The sequence below is a fragment of the Poecilia reticulata genome, chromosome 10 (assembly GCF_904066995.2).
Source record: "Poecilia reticulata chromosome 10, P_reticulata-male-v2, whole genome shotgun sequence".
NCBI classification, from domain to species: Eukaryota; Metazoa; Chordata; class Actinopteri; order Cyprinodontiformes; family Poeciliidae; genus Poecilia; species Poecilia reticulata.
Window position 1 is genome coordinate 32,285,718 of NC_088839.1, and position 22,680 is coordinate 32,308,397.

At 45.1% G+C, this 22,680-nt stretch overlaps 1 protein-coding gene across 8 annotated transcripts in view; it reads left to right on the forward strand.

Annotated features, from left to right (window-relative positions):
* lingo2 (leucine rich repeat and Ig domain containing 2) overlaps positions 1 to 11,182 on the forward strand; it is a 205,037-nt gene extending 193,855 nt beyond the window's left edge. For all 8 annotated transcript variants that reach the window (XM_081611929.1, XM_008421021.3, XM_008421026.3 and 5 more), the window contains one exon: positions 8,303 to 11,182. In XM_081611929.1, the coding sequence (XP_081468055.1) occupies positions 8,315 to 10,156 (1,842 nt within the window). In that variant the 5' untranslated portion in view covers positions 8,303 to 8,314 and the 3' untranslated portion in view covers positions 10,157 to 11,182. The remainder of the gene's footprint in view (positions 1 to 8,302) is intronic.
* Positions 11,183 to 22,680: the final 11,498 nt, after the last annotated feature.

The following is a 22,680-nucleotide window of genomic DNA, read 5'->3' on the forward strand; positions in this document are numbered from 1 at the left end:
CCGCACTTTTGACTCATTCCCAAACCGAGCGTTATCAGGCTGAAAAGGAGAAACAGACTCAATCTACCAAGTTTATCTCTAATTAACACGGATTAACTGAGCTTTAACTTCGCTCTGCAAGCCAAGCAGAAGGATCATTTGTGCATGGAAGGCCATTATTACCCTGAGGCTGTTGATCTTCTCTTTTAAGGGCTCAAGGTCCCAAACCCTAAATCATGCCACTGTGCTGATTTTTTCATGTGGTTGTGTTAATGAATTATGGAGTTTGCCTGTTGAAGCTCAGTTTATCATGAGCGTTCCAGCTCATCTGCTGTGAAGCTCTGTTCAGTTTGTTTCGTCCTTCAGTTAGTGATGCGTTTGGCTGCTTATGGTTTTTGCTCATATCCGGGTCACATCCTGAGACTGGATGGTTTATAGAGGCGTCCATGTTGTTTCACATGTGCTGACCGTCGCCGTAATGGACGAGGCAAACGGCAGCGCCGCCTCGTCCCTCTCATTAGGACCATCAGAGACTCACTGATGCTGTTTTCAAACGTGGGCTAATTGCTCTCAGGAGCTAACCTGCATGTTAATGCGTTTCTTTTACAGCAGCAGTTGCATAAATAAACAAAATCATTATTTATCATTATACTGTTTTAATAAGGTTTGACTGTTAAATAGACCAATCTGAACGTTTTATTGCTTTGTTTTGTTTTTGAAATTCATTGTTGACCTGTTGAGGTGATACATGTAGTAAAATGTGAGACCTCTAGTGTTCATGTGAGTAACTGCAGCTTCCACTGAGCAGCTGGGTGCAGGCTAACTCCAGGCTAACCCCAGACTAACTCCAGGCTAACTCCAGGCTAACTCCAAGCTAACTCCAAACTACCTCCAGGCTAACTCCAGGCAACCTCCAGGCTCACTCCAGGCTAACTGCAAGCTAGCTCCATGCTAACTCCAGGCTAACTCCAGGCTAACTGCAGGATAACTCCAGTCTAACTCCAGGCTACCTCCATGCTAACTCCAGGCTAACTCCAGGCTACTTCCATGCTAACTCCAGGCTAACTGCAGGATTACTCCAGTCTAACTCCAGGCTAACTCCAGGCTAACTCCAGGCTACTTTCATGCTAACTCCAGGCTAACTGCAGGATTACTCCAGTCTAACTCCAGGCTAACTCCAGGCTAACTGCAGGCTAACTCCAGGCTAACTGCAGGATAACTCCAGTCTAACTCCAGGCTAACTCCAGGCTAACTGCAGGCTAACTCCAGGCTAACTCCATGCTAACTCCAGGCTAACTGCAGGATAACTGCAGGATAACTCCAGTCTAACTCCAGGCTAACTGCAGGCTAACTCCAGGATAACTCCAGGATAACTGCAGGATAACTGCAGGCTAACTCCAGGCTAACTCCAGGCTCACTCCAGGCTCACTCCAGGCTCACTCCAGGTTAACTCCAGGTTAACTGCAGGCTAACTCCAGGTTAACTGCAGGCTAACTCCAGGTTAACTGCAGGCTCACTCCAGGTTAACTCCAGGTTAACTGCAGGCTAACTCCAGGCTAACTGCAGGCTAACTCCAGGATAACTCCAGGCTAACTCCAGGCTAACTGCAGGCAACTCCAGGCTAACTCCAGGCTAACTGCAGGCTCACTCCAGGCTAACTCCAGGCTCACTCCAGGCTAACTGCAGGCTAACTCCAGGCTAACTGCAGGATAACTCCAGTCTAACTCCAGGCTACCTCCATGCTAACTCCAGGCTAACTCCAGGCTACCTCCATGCTAACTCCAGGCTAACTGCAGGCTAACTCCAGGATAACTCCAGTCTAACTCTAGGCTAACTGCAGGATAACTGAAGGATAACTGCAGGATAACTGCAGGATAACTCCAGGCTACCTCCATGCTAACTCCAGGCTAACTCCAGGCTACCTCCATGCTAACTCCAGGCTAACTGCAGGCTAACTCCAGGATAACTCCAGTCTAACTTTAGGCTAACTGCAGGATAACTGAAGGATAACTCCAGGCTAACTGCAGGCTAACTCCAGGATAACTCCAGTCTAACTTTAGGCTAACTGCAGGATAACTGAAGGATAACTCCAGGCTAACTGCAGGATAACTCCAGGCTACCTCCATGCTAACTCCAGGCTAACTCCAGGCTACCTCCATGCTAACTCCAGGCTAACTGCAGGCTAACTCCAGGATAACTCCAGTCTAACTCTAGGCTAACTGCAGGATAACTGAAGGATAACTGCAGGATAACTGCAGGATAACTCCAGGCTACCTCCATGCTAACTCCAGGCTAACTCCAGGCTACCTCCATGCTAACTCCAGGCTAACTGCAGGCTAACTCCAGGATAACTCCAGTCTAACTTTAGGCTAACTGCAGGATAACTGAAGGATAACTCCAGGCTAACTGCAGGCTAACTCCAGGATAACTCCAGTCTAACTCTAGGCTAACTGCAGGATAACTGAAGGATAACTGCAGGATAACTGCAGGATAACTCCAGGCTACCTCCATGCTAACTCCAGGCTAACTCCAGGCTACCTCCATGCTAACTCCAGGCTAACTGCAGGCTAACTCCAGGATAACTCCAGTCTAACTTTAGGCTAACTGCAGGATAACTGAAGGATAACTCCAGGCTAACTGCAGGCTAACTCCAGGATAACTCCAGTCTAACTTTAGGCTAACTGCAGGATAACTGAAGGATAACTCCAGGCTAACTGCAGGATAACTCCAGGCTACCTCCATGCTAACTCCAGGCTAACTCCAGGCTACCTCCATGCTAACTCCAGGCTAACTGCAGGCTAACTCCAGGATAACTCCAGTCTAACTCTAGGCTAACTGCAGGATAACTGAAGGATAACTGCAGGATAACTGCAGGATAACTCCAGGCTACCTCCATGCTAACTCCAGGCTAACTCCAGGCTACCTCCATGCTAACTCCAGGCTAACTGCAGGCTAACTCCAGGATAACTCCAGTCTAACTTTAGGCTAACTGCAGGATAACTGAAGGATAACTCCAGGCTAACTGCAGGCTAACTCCAGGATAACTCCAGTCTAACTTTAGGCTAACTGCAGGATAACTGAAGGATAACTCCAGGCTAACTGCAGGCTAACTCCAGGATAACTCCAGTCTAACTTTAGGCTAACTGCAGGATAACTGAAGGATAACTCCAGGCTAACTCCAGGATAACTCCAGTCTAACTTTAGGCTAACTGCAGGATAACTGAAGGATAACTGCAGGATAACTCCAGGCTAACTCCAGGCTAACTCCAGGCTCACTCCAGGTTAACTCCATGCTAACTCCAGGCTAACTGCAGGCTAACTCCAGGATAACTCCAGTCTAACTTTAGGCTAACTGCAGGATAACTGAAGGATAACTCCAGGCTAACTGCAGGCTAACTCCAGGATAACTCCAGTCTAACTTTAGGCTAACTGCAGGATAACTGAAGGATAACTCCAGGCTAACTCCAGGATAACTCCAGTCTAACTTTAGGCTAACTGCAGGATAACTGAAGGATAACTCCAGGCTAACTCCAGGATAACTCCAGTCTAACTCTAGGCTAACTGCAGGCTAACTCCAGGTTAACTGCAGGCTCACTCCAGGTTAACTCCAGGTTAACTGCAGGCTAACTCCAGGCTAACTGCAGGCTAACTCCAGGCTAACTCCAGGCTAACTCCAGGCTAACTGCAGGCAACTCCAGGCTAACTCCAGGCTAACTGCAGGCTCACTCCAGGCTAACTCCAGGCTCACTCCAGGCTAACTGCAGGCTAACTCCAGGCTAACTGCAGGATAACTCCAGTCTAACTCCAGGCTACCTCCATGCTAACTCCAGGCTAACTCCAGGCTACCTCCATGCTAACTCCAGGCTAACTGCAGGCTAACTCCAGGATAACTCCAGTCTAACTCTAGGCTAACTGCAGGATAACTGAAGGATAACTGCAGGATAACTGCAGGATAACTCCAGGCTACCTCCATGCTAACTCCAGGCTAACTCCAGGCTACCTCCATGCTAACTCCAGGCTAACTGCAGGCTAACTCCAGGATAACTCCAGTCTAACTTTAGGCTAACTGCAGGATAACTGAAGGATAACTCCAGGCTAACTGCAGGCTAACTCCAGGATAACTCCAGTCTAACTTTAGGCTAACTGCAGGATAACTGAAGGATAACTCCAGTCTAACTTTAGGCTAACTGCAGGATAACTGAAGGATAACTGCAGGATAACTCCAGGCTAACTCCAGGCTAACTCCAGGCTCACTCCAGGTTAACTCCATGCTAACTCCAGGCTAACTGCAGGCTAACTCCAGGATAACTCCAGTCTAACTTTAGGCTAACTGCAGGATAACTGAAGGATAACTCCAGGCTAACTGCAGGCTAACTCCAGGATAACTCCAGTCTAACTCTAGGCTAACTGCAGGATAACTGAAGGATAACTGCAGGATAACTGAAGGATAACTGCAGGATAACTCCAGGCTAACTCCAGGCTAACTCCAGGCTCACTCCAGGTTAACTCCAGGTTAACTCCAGGTTTACTGCAGGCTAACTCCAGGCTAACTCGAGACTCTCTCTTTACCTGTTTTGCTGCTGATGCCTCTAATCTGACCAGATGAACGTCTGTAGATGAGAATCTCCTTCATGTTCACAGAAAGTTAGAATAATCTTGGCTCCAAAAATGTTTAAGCCACATTATAACCACAAACTGAAGTCTTCCTGGTCGTGAAGTGGAGAGGAAATAAAACATGATTTTTAAAGATTATTACTTGAAAAATCTGAAAACAATCATGTGTTGGTGTTTTTACACCCTCTGAGTAAATCCTTTGTTTTGGCTGCAGGGAACAAATCTTCACTTTGGATCAGAACTTCAGACACAAAGTCACAAAATAAAGATCCAAATCAAATGATAAATGCTTTTGATGCGAGGATGAAGACAAAAATACAAAAAACATTGATGTATTTTGTAATCTCATGTGAAAATGAATGATGTCGTTTTAAAATGTTTCTGTTTTTGATCATCAGTTAAAAGCAGCTGAGAGATCTGGACAGTAAAGATGATTAGTTTTGCTCAAAGCATCAACATCACGACTCTGTGAAGAAACTTGTATATTATGACTTACAACATTCAATTTCCCTTTGGGATAAATAACTTTTCTATTGAATGATTTGTTTCACTTTCTGGAACTGATTTTTTTTTAAAGTTACCTTCTTTCAATATTTTCTGCTATTTCCTGAGTTATTTTTTATTATTATTGCAAATTCATCTGTAAAGAAATGGATCCTCTAAAGTTGGAACAACACGCAGCAGATTCACATCCCGCATAAATACTCACAATGATGCATTTATTATTTTCCTGCTTTTGGTTTTTGCTCATTTCCCATCTTATGCATCAATTATCCAAGTAAAAACACCAAAATGTGCCACTAATTCCTTTCCTAAAGTTGCTGCTGCAGAGCAGAGAGAGGAGGAGGAGGAGGAGGAGCTGGGTTCTGATCAGAGCCTGAGGCCATCAAACGGTGTGAAAACCTTTCCAGAGTGGCTTTTTATTGGCTGATTGCACAACGAGCAGCTTTCACCAACACGTTGAAATGTTTCCTGAGAATCCAGGGTGTTCAAACTCAGATCAATGCCTTTGTGAAATGTTTACAGCCAACACGTTGTCACCATTTATTTCACACACTGAAGGTGAACAAACTGCAGAACTTACAAAGTCATCCGTAGAAATTAAATGCTTCTGTTTCTAAGCTATTTAGGTTATATTACGCATTTTTTGTTGCACTTTTATCAACTTGACAAGTTAACATGCTGCAGGTTTCCACAGCACATATTCAGAAATATAAGAATATATTTAGTTTATTCCTAATCACATATGTTTAGTGATTATTTTTAAATACAGCAGCATTGTAAGATGAAGTGAAACCAGCTGACCTCCACCAGAGCAATGCCTACAGTTTAGTCAGATATTATGTAGATATACTTTAAATGCATAACAATATTTACTCCATATTTCAGCGGTGGGGATAATTAGTCGGTGAATAATGTGAGGTCTGCAGGTGTCCACTCTGCATGGCGGGCAGACAGACGCTGATGGATAATCACAGCCTGATTGCTCTAATTAAAACCGAATCGTTTCTGGGTTCTGCAGAAGTTCTGCTTCCTGGACCAGAGAGGTTCTGCTCAGGATCTCTACCTGCTGCTTGATCCTGTCTGGAGTTCACAGCAGAACCAGAGATCCGTGTTTCTGATTCTACCGGGAAGTAAAACAACAAATGAATGGAGATAAATGTCAGACGTTCGTTCAGCTTCATTCTCACAGTAATTAAACTAATGAACCCCTGAACCTTCACTCTGAAATAATAATTGTTTTCCATGTTTTGAACTCACAACATAATTTGATCTGTTTGTAGTTATTATCAGCAGACCTTTAAAAAGAAATGAGATGCATATTTTAAATAGATGGTGTTTATATTACAGCTAAAATGAGACATTTTTTTTGCAGAAACCATAAACCATGAAATAAATCTGAAGACTATTCAATTATTAGCATGCACATTCATCATGATGGCACTGTTAGAAAGTTTTCTTAGACGTCTATCTTCATTCTTTTTGTAGATTTAATTATCTTAGTCACACATTTTCATTCGTACAAGGCAGGCAGGGAATGTAGAAACATCCAGAGGTTTTCCTTTGTTTGGATGCTGAACCTAAAGTATCACAAGAAAAAAACTAAAGTAGCTCCGAATGAAGCAAAACGAGAAAAGTGGAGGAAGATTTCTAGATCCTGTTCTGCAAAAAGGATTTGTCACATTAAGATTAAAAAAATACGGATGATCTGGAGATTTTATGTAAAAGACAAACCAAAGTAGAGAATATTTACCAAATGTTTCAGGTTCATGTGGTGAAGACCTGAGGCTGAGGCAGGACATTTATCCTCAACATCCAGCCAAAGATCAGAGGCATGGGTTAGAATGGCCTAGTCAAAGTACAGAGTTAAAACTAACTGGGAATCTGTGGAAGAACTAGAAAATGTATGTTTCCAGAAGCTCCTCGTCTGAATGTATTTGTGGCTGTTTGGTTTTGGGGCAGAATTGGAAAAAGAAAGTTCAGGAAAACAAACCAGCTGGTGAATTTGCAGCGTTTTGCTGACTAGAAATGCACACCACACTTTTCAGATTTTTATTTGTAACATGTAACATCCATGAATCACAGTGGCTCACCACTTCCTGCTCTGCCATAAAGTCCCGATGAAATGCGCTGAAGTCTGAAACGCAGCAGAGCTTCTTTCTGTTCTGACTGCTGCATGATGAGTTTTATTTTAAAATAACCGCGATCATTTTCACCCAAACATGAAAAAGTATCTACATCTAACTATTTCTGATCGTCCTCCATCAGCAGGAGGAGTTTCTCTCCAGGTGGAAGTATTTAATGAACAGAGACTCCATCAACAGGTCAGAGCTCCACTCTGCTGTTCGTCTGACTGCAGGCGTCTCAAACTAAACGATCCTTTAGCTGACGAATAAAAACATATCAGCTGTTTAGAATGTGGAAAACAGCAATAAATGTAAAGAGGCCGCTAATGATTCATAGGGTAAGGGGTATAAGTGCATATAAACTGAGGATGTAGAGCAGGGGTGTGCAACTCCAGGCCTCGAGGGCCGGACTCCTGCAACTTTTAGATGTGTCTCAACTTCAACACACCTGAGTCAAATAATGAGGTCGCTAGTAGGACTCTGGAGAACCTGACTGCACTTAGGAGGAGTTTTAGCTATTGGATTCTAGTGTGTTGGACCAGGGTGACATCTAAGAGTTGCAGGACACCGGCCCTCGAGGACCAGGATTGCCCACCCCTGATGTAGAGAATGAGACATTTCCAGTGAAGCAGGCTGAGGGTCAGCTGACTGCATCAGCAGGATGGCGGCGTTGCTCCATGACCTGCTGGTTCTGGTTCTGCTGAACTGGACATGAGGGACAACAGAAACCCAGATGTGACTCTGCAGCCTTTTCTCACTGCGCCTCATATCCGCCTTGTTTCATTAAACCGTGAATGTTTGAGGAATCTGTACTGTAGCCCGAATCAAAGCCTTTTACATTTCTCACGGCTTGAAAAGCTGAATTTACGCAGGAAGAACCTCGTCATGTTGGAGGTCCGATCGAGTTGGAAAAGCTTTGGGGAAAAGTTCCAGTAGTTTAGTTCAGTTTGAACTGCCAGAGTTAGATCTGAGTCTAGTGAATCAGAGTCTTATTCTGTGTCATTTACGTTATTTCTGCAGGAAAACAGATTTGTTCCAACCTGATTTGGCTTTTAAGAACCGTTTCTTTGTGTTTTTTGCAGAACCGTGACAGAATGGTGGACTGTATGAACAAAGTCATGCTGCACACGGTCGTCTCATGCTGGCAGCCATTCCTTGGACTGGTACTGGTGGCCGCCTTTGTGGGCTCTTCTCTAGGATGTCCCTCACGCTGCGAGTGCTCGGCTCAGACCAAGGCCGTCGTCTGCCACCGCAAGCGAATGCCCACCATCCCAGATGGCATCCCGACCGAGACCAGGATCCTGGACCTGAGTAAAAACAAGCTGACAATGATCAACCCTGATGACTTTATTAACTTCCCTGGACTGGAGGAACTGGACCTGAGTGGGAACCTGATCAGCTACGTCGAGCCTGGAGCTTTTAACGCCTTGTTTAACATGCACTCACTCAGTCTGAAGAGCAACCGAATCAAGCTCATCCCTCTGGGGGTTTTCACAGCCCTGACCAATCTAACCCAACTGGATATAAGTGACAACAAGATCGTCATTCTTTTGGATTATATGTTCCAGGATTTACATAATCTGAGGTCTTTGGAAGTGGGAGACAACGACCTGGTTTATATTTCTCACCGTGCGTTCAGCGGACTCCTGAGCCTGGAGGAATTGACCTTAGAACGATGCAACCTTACAGTTGTACCCACCGAGGCGCTCTCTCACCTGCACAACCTGGTCAGCCTTCATCTCCGTTACCTCAGCATTAGCACTTTGCATCCGTACTCCTTCAAAAAGCTGTTCCGGCTGCGGCATTTAGAAATCGATAACTGGCCTTCACTGGACCACGTGCCAGTGAATACCCTCCATGGCCTGAACCTGACCACATTGTTCATAACCAACACCAACCTGTCCTCCTTCCCCTACCAAGCCCTGAAGCACCTGCCCTACCTGACCCACCTCAACCTGTCCTTCAACCGGATCCGCCACATCGAAGGAGGGATGCTGATGGAGCTGGTTCGGTTGCGAGAGTTGCATCTAGTGGGAGCTCAGCTGACCACCATCGATCCGTACGCCTTTCAAGGCCTACGGGGTCTCAAGGTGCTCAACGTCTCCCACAACCGCCTGGACACCCTGGAAAAGGGTGTGTTCCAGTCGCCCGAGGCTCTGGAGGTCCTTCTGATCGACAACAACCCCTTGGTGTGTGACTGTCGTCTCATGTGGATCCTGCAGAAAAAGCACTCCATTTTGTTTGGAGACTCGCAGCCTGAATGCAGCACACCCGAGGGGATCCGTGGTCGGCCTTTCAAGGAGTTCAAGGAGGCGCTCCTGTCTTATTACGTAACATGCACCAAGCCAAAAATTCGCGAGAATAAAACCCAAACAATTACAGTGGATGAGGGCCAGCAGGCGATGCTGCGCTGCAGCGCCGAAGGGACGCCGAGGCCGAGCGTGTCGTGGCTGTCCCCACGTCGACGAGTACTGACGAGTCGGAACCACGGACGACTGATGGTGCACAACAACGGCACATTAGAGATCAAGTCTGCAGAGATACAAGACAGTGGCGTGTACCTCTGCCTGGCCTCCAACACTGCGGGAAATGACACCCTGATGGCTTCATTAGCGGTGAAAAGTCTGGGGTCGCTGTACGCCAACAGGACCCAGCATTACACAGACCCAAACAACGCCACTGCCAATGAAACGGCCAACATTTCCCTTGGTCTGGACCTGAAGACTATTTTAGTGTCCACCGCTATGGGCTGCTTCACCTTTCTGGGAGTGGTCTTGTTTTGCTTCCTGCTCCTTTTCGTGTGGAGCAGAGGAAAAGGAAAACATAAAAACAACATCGACGTTGAATATGTACCTCGGTCAAAGTCCAACGGTACCAATGTTGATTCAGCAGAGGGACAGGCTGGTCCGCGCCGTTTTAACATGAAAATGATGTAAGTTAAACACACATATATATAAAAGAGAGACAGAAGAGGACTGGATTGTGGACACAGCTGGAGTATAAAGTATTTTTTTGAAAATAGAACGACAGAATGAAAGTGGTTGTGAAACTTTTTAGGCTATCTAGCATAAAGGGACATTCTGTAAATCACTGGATTGACGCCGAGTTCAGCAGCGAGAAGCACATTACACGTCTTACATAACTGCCAGCTGGCAACTTCTCAGAAGAGGCATGGAAACAGCTGTTGCCATGGGGACCTAAAGGCAAAAGGTGTCATGTATTAACTTTTTGAAATTTGTATGTACAAAAAGAAGCCCTTAGTTTTGGGTTGACTACAGACTCATCTACACAATGTACAGTATGAATTTGTATCTAAGCTATTAACCTACTTTGTTTAGTCCTGCGCCATGCTTATTCGCTGAACAACGAGAGAGACCCTGAGTCCTTCTGTTCAGGATGTTTACTGAATGCTTCATTATGTACCTGTGTGGATATTCATTCAACAGAACTATTCATAGCAATATTCATGGGATACATTAGCCAAAATTGCAACCCCACAAGTTCAGCAAGAACGAGTTTCCATTGATTTAGGAAGGGCTTCTCCTCTACGGCTGAGTTTCTGTCCCTGTGCCCCGATTGCCACCTGGATAATATGAAACATATAGAATTTACTAATAATAAATATTTATGGAAAATGTTGATAATTTTTGCAAAAGCCAACGCTCTAACACTGTTCAGGACCTAACACGAACCTTTGATCATCCTGAAAACGGCCTAGTCCAGGTCACAAACCACCTTTTTGTCCTATTTTTGTCTTTTTTTACTTTAACTGTATCTTTGCTGGTTGGCTAACTACATGTGTCAGTTTTACAAAAGTGACATCTGCATCATTTTCCCCTGTAGAAAATTTGGACTTTGTTGTGGTAGTTCTTCATTTTGTTGTTGAATCATTTAGATTGTAAAAACTACAAAAAAGTAAAAGTTGAAAAAATGTATGTGAAATAAATGAATATGTATTTGTACCTATGTGTCAGATTATTCCTGCTAATATTTCTAACATTATGCTGGATTGAGTTTACAGTTTGTCGCTGCATCATATAGATATCAGACACAGGATGTGCAACTCTGCAGATTTCAGTCTCAGATTCTCTATTTTCCTTTGCAGGTTTACCTCACTGATAATATCTAAAGTACTATAAAATGACTTAAAGATCTTTGGATGTTTTCCTAGTAGACCAGGTTTGATTGGGAACCAAAACTGCAACATTTCTTCCTTTTCCAGCTGCTGTGGTTCTCTTTTTCTCTGCTGAGTCAAACCAGCCTGTTCCCCTCCTCACCTGTGGGGGCGCTGCACCAAGAACCACTGAAGGAAAGCACATGAAAACCTCTGAAGACATGGAGCACAACCTCCTTCTTTACCAAATGGAAACAGAGGTTGGAGGATTTCTCTTTAGTCTTTGGTAAAAGCCTTGAATCCTTTTTCCCATTAGCATAGACTCACACGTTTGTTTTGGTTGTATTTACCCAGAATGCTCTGCGCTGTAGTCCACTTCCTGCTTTTGGAGCATTCTCCAGTCCACTTGGTGTTCACATATGCATTCAAACTGCATCAGAGTTCACTTGAGCCGAGCCCAGACCAGAGTTTGATTGATTCCCCAAACAAACTGCAGTTTGACTAAAGCGGAATAAAGAGGGCTGATATGAACTCACCCTTAGAAACCATAGATGTTCATCAGGCCCTAAATTAGCCAGAATAAGATGTATAAATACACTAAAACTCAAAGAAACACTGTAATCTACGACAGGTATGAGAGGAGTAGTCATATAAAAATAGCATGGTTCTTCAAATCCAACATGGCGGTGGTGGTGTGATGCTCTGGAGCTGCTTTGCTGCTTCTGGACCTGAAAGGTTTGCTGAAATTATTAGAACCAAGAATTCAGTTAACAGAAACATCAAAGTCCAATGATCAGTCTGCAGCATTAAGCACAAATGAATGTTGATGAGGACAAAAAAATCACAGAAATGTTGTCACATAACCATCCCACTCAGGAAAATGAACAATTCATCGTTAAACACTTTATACTAACCCGACATCCAGGTGTAAACATCTGACCAGAGCTGTATATTCTAAAGATATATATTCATTAGATCTGAACAAAAATACTGACTTCCACCTTTTATTAAAACATACTGTACTTGTCTTCATTTTAACACTGGGTGGAAGGTCAGTCTGTGTAGCCTGGACACATGTCCGATGGGTTAAATGTGAATTGCATTTCCATGGAGATATTGGCTCTGATGCTGTGTTTTATGCAGATCTCTTGGTCCTAATTGTGTTTTGATCAGGCCTGTGTATGTCTGTTGCATGTGGAAAGGTGTGACCACAGTGAAGCTGCTTCTCCTCTCATCACCTATTGACTCGTCTGACCACCTCTACTCTCCTCCTAATTAGGGAGATGATTTTCCAAAGCAGATGGGAGTCTCAGCCCAAAGCGACGAATGCAGTTCCTGTTCAGATTGGACAGTCGATGGCACAAGCTGCACAGGAAAAACCTCACCAACAGACTTATCACTGTAATTATTCACAACCAATCAAAGGGGTCATTTACCTCAGTCATCAAGATGGAAATTATGCAGTTTCTGAAAGGTCAGACGCTCTTCAGAACTTTTAATCACATGAATAATCAAGCATAGAGCTGGGAAACTGAAAACTGGTAAACTGGAAACCTGCACTTGTGTTTTTCTCCTTTGCAGTTGTCACCAATGAAAACAGTCAGCGAGTAAACATCGTAAAGTATGAAGCTGTGTCACATCTGCAGTTTAATCCAGCAGACTGCTGCTGAGCTCCTAACTGAGAAAGCGTGACGTGCTAAAAAAAAAAAAAGGACAGAATGAGAGGTAATAAGTTCCTGAATATCACCAACAGCAAGTCACGCATTAAATGAAGTCTGAATGGAGAGTCTGATCAAATTGAGACGGCATCTTATTCTATGAATCCAAACAATGTACAGATGCAAAACTATGCAGCAGCATCACAAATACTAAAGGAAAAACCTGAACACAGAGGTGACAGTGGATCCACTGGGCCTTTTAAACGCATTCACAGCTCAGGATCTCAGGCAGAAACGTCACAGAAAACCAACAAAATAACTATTAAAAAAGGTAACATAAAATCAAAATGCATAATGAAAGTAAACAGATTTTCCCCTCAGAGGAAATAATGCAGCAGATTTTCCTGGAGCTCAACTGCTGCATCTGCATTTTCCTAAACACGGAGAAGATTCTGCAAAGGAAGAGCGATGAGAAGCTGCAGACTCCGCCTCCTTCGCGCTCTAACACCACCAAACACTGAAATCATTTCATCCCCAATTTGAAGTCAGTTTATGATTTCATGTTTTATCATCAGTTTTCAGCTGTGGTGTTACATGTGGTGTGATCGGTAAGAGAACGATGAAGAAAAGTCCATTCAGGAGCAGCTGAGGTCAGAGACTTTATCAGAACCGTCTTACCTGAGAGCCAGAACCGAAACCAGAGTCGTGTTTTCAGATTAAAGGAAAGTTTTTGTTTCATCTGGAGATCAAAGTCTGAAAGTCTGGAGAAGGAGCGGAGTGGGCCAGGATCCCCGTGGCTGGAGGTCCAGAGTGAAGTTTCCACAGTCTGTGATGATTTGGTGCTATCGCCATGGCAACACCAGCAACCTTATCTGACCTGAGCCCAAACTGAGAGTCTATTGGAAGATGAGAGACACCAGAACCAACAAAGGCATCAAACCTCAGCAGAACCACAGGCTGACCTCCTCCGTGTCACGCCGCACTGGCGCAGTAATTCATCCAGTGCAGGACACGGATGACTTTGTTTAGAAAATCCTGCTTTATTGGTCTGATTTAATGTTCACATTAGCGACAAACTACTGCAACATTAACCAAAATAAACGCTCTGATTCTGTGTGAAATGAATCCATATCATGTCTGTGAAACTGCAGCCGTTTCAGTTTTTCCATTCTGTGATAAAAACCGACCGAATTTCATCACGAAGCTGAAGCTGCTGTGAATTCTCGCAGCGCCATGCTTTGAAAGAATGAAGGATACGAGGCGCTGTATCCCACCAAAGCTCCTGAACACGGCGCTCTGGGTGGATGAACGCGTCAATAAGCCGTTTCTCGTGAGAAACAAGTCAGCTGAGGATGAGGAGGGCTTATGTTTATCACTGCAGTCGGTGTGAATACACACATCTGCAAAACAACTCCAAGGAATCCGAAAAAAAACATGCGCTTGTTAGAACTGGTGTAGTTTTGAAATTACACGCTACGCTTTTGAATAGATTTTCAACAAGCCCTGCAGGCTACACACACACTGTAGCACGTTGAAGAGGGTAAAAACCTGCAAATCATATGAGAGGAAGAGAGAGAGGCTGCGGTTTGACTGGTCCCAGCTCCAGCCCAGGCTTTGTGCTTTCATTAGGCTCCCCGGTGGCGCTGCCTCTGCCAAATGAGCTCCCATGTGAGCCGACTCCACTTCCAACCTGACATCCAAAAACTACCTGCGTCTGTCTGACGGGACGAGCACAAGCATGTGCTGCTGTGCATCTCCGCTAACCTGCTCGGAGAACGCTAACTCTGTTAGCGTTCTGCCTTCCTTTGTCTTTCCTCACTGTAAAGATGAAGCTGCGGGACTGAGAGAGTTATTTCCTTCCTTTTAGATGTAAACCTCTCTAATGCTCCAGCCTGCAGTGAAAAATGTCTCCGGGATAATAGAGGCTGAAGCGCTATTAGCAACAAAAACCGCGGCACAGTTCACACCCAGCGCTCTCCTGGAAGCCTACAGTCGATATTTCTTTGTTAGTGTGTTGCTGCATTCTGTAATTATGTTTTTGCCCTTTCCCGAATACGCAGTCATGAAAAAACGAAATGAGAGGAGGAAAAATTGAATTCTTTGCCTATGTAACTGTTTAATGATAAATGGGGCTGCAAATTGGGCCGAAGAGACAGAAAGTTTCACATTTCACCTCGATATTTCCTCCAGATGGAAAAAAGTCATCATTTATTTTTGCTTTTGCTGTTGATGAGGCATCATTCTACATTAGTATAAATTTCTTCTGGGATATTTCATCATTGCAGGTATATTTTTGGATGTGTTGCCGCGGCTGAACTCCACACATGAGAGGAAGCGGAGTGGGAACGCTTCCCTCCCACATTGTGAAACCAAGAGTGATTTAAACTCCATCAAGGTTAAGCCCTCAAGAAGAAGACTTACATTTGTACTCATAAATGCTTAAATGTCACCTAAGCTTTCTTCTTCTGGGATTTTCAAAGCGAGGCGTTGAATAGCTAAGCGGTGGTGCTTTAAGCAGCTCCATGCTGGGAGGCGAATCATGCTCTGAAAACAGCATCATGCAGGAATTAAAGGGACGGATTCAGACAGAAAACAGGTAATTAAAAATGCCCTTAAAACCTCGGCCCATATCTCATCTCATGCAAAAACTTTAATTATCATTTTAGGTCACTTTTCTTACCCTGAGGCGACTTGCAGCCTAGCGCCCCTAAAGGCGGTAGATGGTACTGCAGTTTTGAACCAGCTCTACTAGATTTAATAAAATCTGGTTATAAAACACCTATAATTAGAAATATAACGCCTTTACGGCATGGTGTTATTAATCCTTGCTATTAAAAAGAGACTTTGGCTTCCAAAGACAAACAACAACGGCGCACCACAGGGACGTGTACTGTCACCCCTCCTCTTCACATCACACAGAAATGAAACGGCAACGGACGAATTTTAGATTAGAGATATAAAGCAAGGCAAACTTTATCTATAAAGCACCATTCACAGGATAAAACCCCAAGATGCATCACAGCAGAAGTTGGATCTTGGAGCTGGGATTGACGTCAGACCAGAGGAAACAACGTTCCCGTTAACAAGCTGGGATTTCACCATGGCAACGCCCATAAATACTGTTTGCAGTTCCTTTGAAAAACATAATCTATTTTCCAAAAGGTAAAGCCACTTTGAATTAATTTGGTTTAGAGTTTCAGGCGCTTACATGCAGCTTTGACTTTAGACGCACTCTGGGATGTGGGTCTTGTAAAATAATCATGTTTCCACCGGAACCAGAACTCACTGCTGGTGACGTGAGGAGCAGCCATATTGAAACAGGAAGTTGGTCTGACACGGTGTAACTGGGGTTAGTGGGAGCTGCTCCCAGAAATCCAACTTTGGAGGGCAAATCAGTTAATTTTTCAAACTGGGAAGTCGGAATTTCCAGTTCTGAGTTCAACTGGACTCGATATAGATTTAATATTCCTCATATTTTGTTTTTCATTGGTGTGCATGTAAACCTGCACCTCTGTGGATTTTCCTCAGAGACAGACAGTAAAGCGTCTCTCATCTCATCTCATTTTAGTTTTTAATTTATTTTCACAAGGTTACAATTATTCTAAGTAAAGCAAACATACAAAGTGAGGTCTGGTGCAGGACTGTTGTTTGTGTATGTATTGTTATTCTGCACATTTTTAAGCTTTTATTGTTTCCTCGGGGTATTTTACGTGTCCCAGCCTGGAGATAGAAGATGTTTTTATTCAGGCAGACAGATGAGGCCTTGAGTTCAGCGATGGAGATGTTCCTGTTATCCCCACACAGAGACTGCATGTGTGGACAAAGTTAGACAGCTGAATTACAGCCAGCATTACTTCTCAAACTGTAAGTAATGATTGTGCCCTACTTTAAGCGAACATGCTATTTTTGAATGATTATGCAGTTTATGCTTGGAGTGGCTTTAATAACTGATATTCTTACACTGATATTTTCCTTTTTTAGTTTTGCCTTATAAAGACTTTGACGTTTTCCTGAGGTTCTGGCTGTAAATATCTCCATCATTTGTAGGTTGAGCTGATGGTTGAATGTGATGCTAACTGTGTTCTGGTCCCACAGGTTTGAGGATCAACAAGCAGCCATAGAAATAATGTCCAGGAGATGCAGAGGCCTGCAGAAGCCGCTCACTTTGACATCTCAGTTAAGGTGAGCCGGAAATATATGCAAAAATGATACATGTTTATGCAACGTGTTAGTAAAAACAGATGTCATGCAAGATAACCAGAAAGCGTTAAACAGAAACACGGACCACAGGATCAGTGCTTTTCTGCATCTCAGACTAAATGTTGGAATTGAAAAAATAATCAAACTCTGTTGGTTTTGAGCCTCAACATAAAGGATGAAGCCGTTCAGATTGGCTCCTGAAAGGCCCATGTGCTGAAATCTATTGTTTTCCCAAGTGGGGGAAATGCAGAAAGACCCTGGGAGTGTCAGCTGAGCAGACAGGGAGCAGAGCAGCCAGACAACAGGGCCTCGCTAAGTTCCCCTTACAACTGCTGAGCGGGAAAGCATGTCAGATCGCACGTGTCAAACCTTGAATTGGATCCGTTTTTACCAGCAGCTGACCATGTCGGGTTTCACTCCTGACAGCTGAGAACAGAAATCAGGAGCTGCAGAGAGAACAGGCTCAGCAGAGCCGGACAGCTGAAGCTTTCTGTTTCTGCTCAGAGCGCAGAGGACGGACACAGGATTAACTGACCCAACCACAGCCATGCAGGTGAGCCTCAGACTCTTTGGGTTGCCAGTTTGTCAGCGTTGCTGCCCACAGTGACTTTCACAGGACGACGTCTGACTCTGAAGGCGGCGGATGAGTCGGCTCTGATTCTTTAAAACGACGCTTTTTATGTTTCACCTGAGTCTGAATGCACCGAACACAAACCAAAAAATATATGTTCAAAGTCCTCGTCTTCATTTAGGTGATTTTAATTCTGTCAATAAAATTTTAGAATGTTTCTGAATACATATATTAATAATTACCATAGTGATATTTCTATTTGCTAGATCATTCAGAAAATCACATGGCATGAGTTTTAAATCATTAGCTTGTTTTTTACCGCATGGAATAAAATGCATAAAGAAGTGCTGATAGTAATTAGGTGTGCATGTTGAGTCGTAGCTCATAAGAAACGTTGTAAAGGCAGGAACATCACATTACAGGTGACCTTGAACAGGTTAGGATACGTCTGTAGGCAACAGAAACATGTTTGCTACGTTTTTGCACTAAGTAATTTTTTAATGAAGAAATTTGAATTGATCTAGAAATTCAGTTCGAACTCTTTTCAGCTGTTTTAGGGTCTCTGTAACTTTAAATCCAAATGAGCTGCTGCGAAAATGGCTGGAAACAGATTCTACAACCTTACATCTTTGAAAAGCAGAAGTGGAGCCTCCTGCAAAACCATCAAGAAACCTGGAAGCAGTTTCTGGATGGTAAGTCAACAACAGGTGGCGCTGTTGACTCATCATGTGATGGGTCAGGTGGTGGGTCAGGTGGTGGGTCAGGTGGTGGGTCAGGTGGTGGGTCAGGTGGTGGGTCACGTGGTGGGTCAGGTGGTGGGTCAGGTGGTGGGTCAGGTGGTGGGTCACGTGGTGGGTAGGTGGTGGGTCAGGTGGTGGGTCAGGTGGTGGGTCAGGTGGTGGGTCAGGTGGTGGGGTCAGGTGGTGGGTAGGTGGTGGGTCACGTGGTGGGTAGGTGGTGGGTCAGGTGGTGGGTAGGTGGTGGGTCAGGTGGTGGGTAGGTGGTGGGTCAGGTGGTGGGTCAGGTGGTGGGTAGGTGGTGGGTCACGTGGTGGGTCAGGTGGTGGGTCAGGTGGTGGGTCACGTGGTGGGTCAGGTGGTGGGTCAGGTGGTGGGTCAGGTGGTGGGTCAGGTGGTGGGTCAGGTGGTGGGTCAGGTGGTGGGTCAGGTGGTGGGTCAGGTGGTGGGTCAGGTGGTGGGTCAGGTGGTGGGTCAGGTGGTGGGTCAGGTGGTGGGTCAGGTGGTGGGTCAGGTGGTGGGTCAGGTGGTGGGTCAGGTGGTGGGTCAGGTGGTGGGTCAGGTGGTGGGTCAGGTGGTGGGTCAGGTGGTGGGTCAGGTGGTGGGTCAGGTGGTGGGTCACGTGGTGGGTCAGGTGGTGGGTCAGGTGGTGGGTCAGGTGGTGGGGTCAGGTGGTGGGTCAGGTGGTGGGTCAGGTGGTGGGTAGGTGGTGGGTAGGAGGTGGTGGGTCAGGTGGTGGGTAGGTGGTGGGTCAGGTGGTGGGTCAGGTGGTGGGTAGGTGGTGGGTCAGGTGGTGGGTAGGTGGTGGGTCAGGTGGTGGGTCAGGTGGTGGGGGGGGGTCAGGTGGTGGGTCAGGGGGTGGGTAGGTGGTGGGTGGTGGGTCAGGTGGTGGGTAGGTGGTGGGTAGGAGGTGGGTCCGGTGGTGGGTCAGGTGGTGGGTAGGTGGTGGGTCAGGTGGTGGGTAGGTGGTGGGTCAGGTGGTGGGGTAGGTGGTGGGTAGGTGGTGGGTCAGGTGGTGGGTAGGTGGTGGGTCAGGTGGTGGGTCAGGTGGTGGGTCACGTGGTGGGTAGGTGGTGGGTAGGTGGTGGGTAGGTGGTGGGTCAGGTGGTGGGTAGGTGGTGGGTCAGGTGGTGGGTCACGTGGTGGGTAGGTGGTGGGTCAGGTGGTGGGTAGGTGGTGGGTCAGGTGGTGAGTCAGGTGGTGGGTAGGTGGTGGGTCAGGTGGTGGGTCACGTGGTGGGTAGGTGGTGGGTAGGTGGTGGGTCAGGTGGTGGGGTCAGGTGATTGGGTCAGGTGATTGGGTCAGGTGGTGGGTAGGTGGTGGGTCAGGTGGTGGGTCAGGTGGTGGGTAGGTGGTGGGTAGGTGGTGGGTCAGGTGGTGGGTAGGTGGTGGGTAGGTGGTGGGTAGGTGGTGGGTCAGGTGGTGGGTAGGTGGTGGGTAGGTGGTGGGTCAGGTGGTGGGTCAGGTGGTGGGGTCAGGTGATTGGGTCAGGTGATTGGGTCAGGTGGTGGGTCAGGTGGTTGGGTCAGGTGGTGGGTCAGGTGATGGGGTCAGGGGTCATGTGATGGGTCATGTGGTCTTATCAGGCTGACAGTGGGGGTTTCCTTCTGGCGCTGCTCCAGGCGCTCCATGAATCCTGGATAATGACCTGTTACCTTCCCATCCTGATCTCAGATAAGTAGAAAACTGCATGGATGGATTGGTGAACGGCTCTCAACTAAAAGCCTTATACGGGAAAAATGGGACAAACGGTTCTCTGAGGAATCAAATGTACATTCAGCACGGCATCCTGAGGCTCTGCAGCAGCTAAATAAATAAACACATGGATAGCAGAGGATTTCAGACGCATGACCAGGTTTGAAGCTTCGCAATCAGCGCCTCTCTGTTCTGCCCTTCCTGGGCACTCCATTTATTTTCACTCAGCGGGAAAATCTCCACTGAGGTTTTGCTGCTAGAAAACAAGTGTGGCGTCTGAGTGTGAGGCTCCGTGCTGCGCCGGGTGTCTGCTCTGCTTTCTGCTGCTCCTGACCAGAGCAGGCCTCCAGGTGAAGGCGGCGCGGCGTCCTGCTAACGCTGCATCAGTCCACATCATGATTACATGCTGCAGCTGCACTGGAAACTTTTTCTCTTAATGGGAACAAAATATAATTTCATATATAATTTTTAGAAACTAAAATTATTTTTGTTTCTAATAATAATCAGTAGCACTTCCATTCCTTCTACATAGGATGTGATAATATGAGCTACATGCTAGCTAAATAATATTTAGCTCGGTGTAGAGCGCTGCGTTCTGTTTACTTTAACTAGGTCGTTTTTGGAGCATCTGTCCAATCAGCTGACTGACAGAAAGGGGGCGGGATCTTCAATGGGTGGAGAGAGAAAAGCGTTGGTGTGATTTGTGAATATGAGTTTCATATTTCAACTAATTTAAACCTGTTTAGAGACGGAAAAGTTGCTTTATTACCTTTTCAAAATATCACAACTTATGATTTTTATCAATTTCTACTATGGGAAAATTATTGTCATTTCACAAGATTAGCCATTTTATTTATATATTGTTTTATTTTTTCTTCTGTGAAGTTGATATTTTTGGAAAATGTTTTCAAAAAAAGCACAATTACCAATAAAATTCACTGGTAATTTTAGTTTAGTGTTATTCTGTTGTGGAAATGTGAAGCAATAACTCTGTGAAAAACTGCATTATTTATGTGTTTTTATTTTCTCCTGGTGGAAGAGAGGCAGACAGAAAGCTGTTGTTGAAAAAACTCTTATAAGTCATGTTTGCAAGAGATATTGTGATCATGGGTAAAACTGGCCTAATCAAAGTCCTGATTCCTGGACTTGAGCATTGCTCTCCATCCAACCTGACTGAGTTTGAGCTTTTTATCAAAAATGGGCAAAAATTTCTGACCCTAAATTTTTTCATCTGGTTGACCCTGAAAATTATTTCCTCAAACTAACAAAATAAATAAAAATTAAGGGACTGAAAACATGTGAAACTATTTTAGATGTTTAAGTTTCCTTTTCCCTCCTCTTCAAAATGATGCGCCTCTTCCTGTTACCCAGTTAACATCCTAATAAAATCTGTACTTAAATCTTTTTATTCATTTGAACGTTCAGTCTTTCTTTCCGTTTAGCACCAGCTGCCCGCTGACGGCCTTCGTGTTTTAAATCAATGTTTACGGCTCTGAGTCCACTGAGCTAAAGTGGATCCGGTATTGTAACATCATTATAGAGCATTATTACTGTTCCTGTATCATCCAGGAGAAAGAATCCTTCAGACTTTATTGACTCATCAGCCTTACTTACGGACTCCTTCTCCTATATTAGGGCCATTATTCTCTTCATAATGGTTTACATGCTTAACATGATGTTGAATACTTCACTATGAGGGGTAGTTAGGAATAAAAGTCCATTAAATCTGATCTGTAACACTTATCTCCAGTGTACTTCAGGAGAACGCAGAACTCTCTGGATTTTGGATGTTTTTAAGGAAACAGGATGTCAGTATCTGCCACGGTGTGTGGGTGGAGTTTCTGCCTGCAGCAGCAGGTTGGCAGCTGTTATTCTGACTCCAGCGCAGAGTTCATCTAAGTGTTGTGAGGCCAGAGCAGAGAGGAGCTTCACCAAACTGAGCTAGCAGGAGGTCTCCGAAGAGCCAGGCAGCACCGTGGAGGAGCTGGACCTGAGGGGTCCAGGGAGAGATTGCTGCTTCAAGCCTGGACCGCATTTTCTGATGCAAACTGCAGCAGGAAACAGATTCAGAGGGAAAAGTTAAGAATATGTGGACAAGCGTCAGGGTTTAACCGCAGATGGCAACGCGGAGCAGAAGCAAGCAGGCTGCCTCTGGGTGTGGAAGAGCCAAATTCTCTGAAAAGTTTGGTGAGAGCTTGCTAAAGATCTGTAGCAGCCCCGATTGTAGCGTCATCAGTACTGCGTCTCGCAATGCCAGGTTGCACACTTTGAGTTTCTTTTGCATGCAATCAGAGCCTCGTTACAACCTGCTGCTGAAACATAGAGCATTGCAAAAGCATCCATGTCTATAGATTATTTCTACATTATGCATGTCATGTGTTTTGGAGGATTTTATGAGATATTGAAATAAAATAATGCATAATTAGGAATAGGGAGACAAATGTGACATAAAAGTCAAATATTCTGACTTGTTTTTTAGTTAATT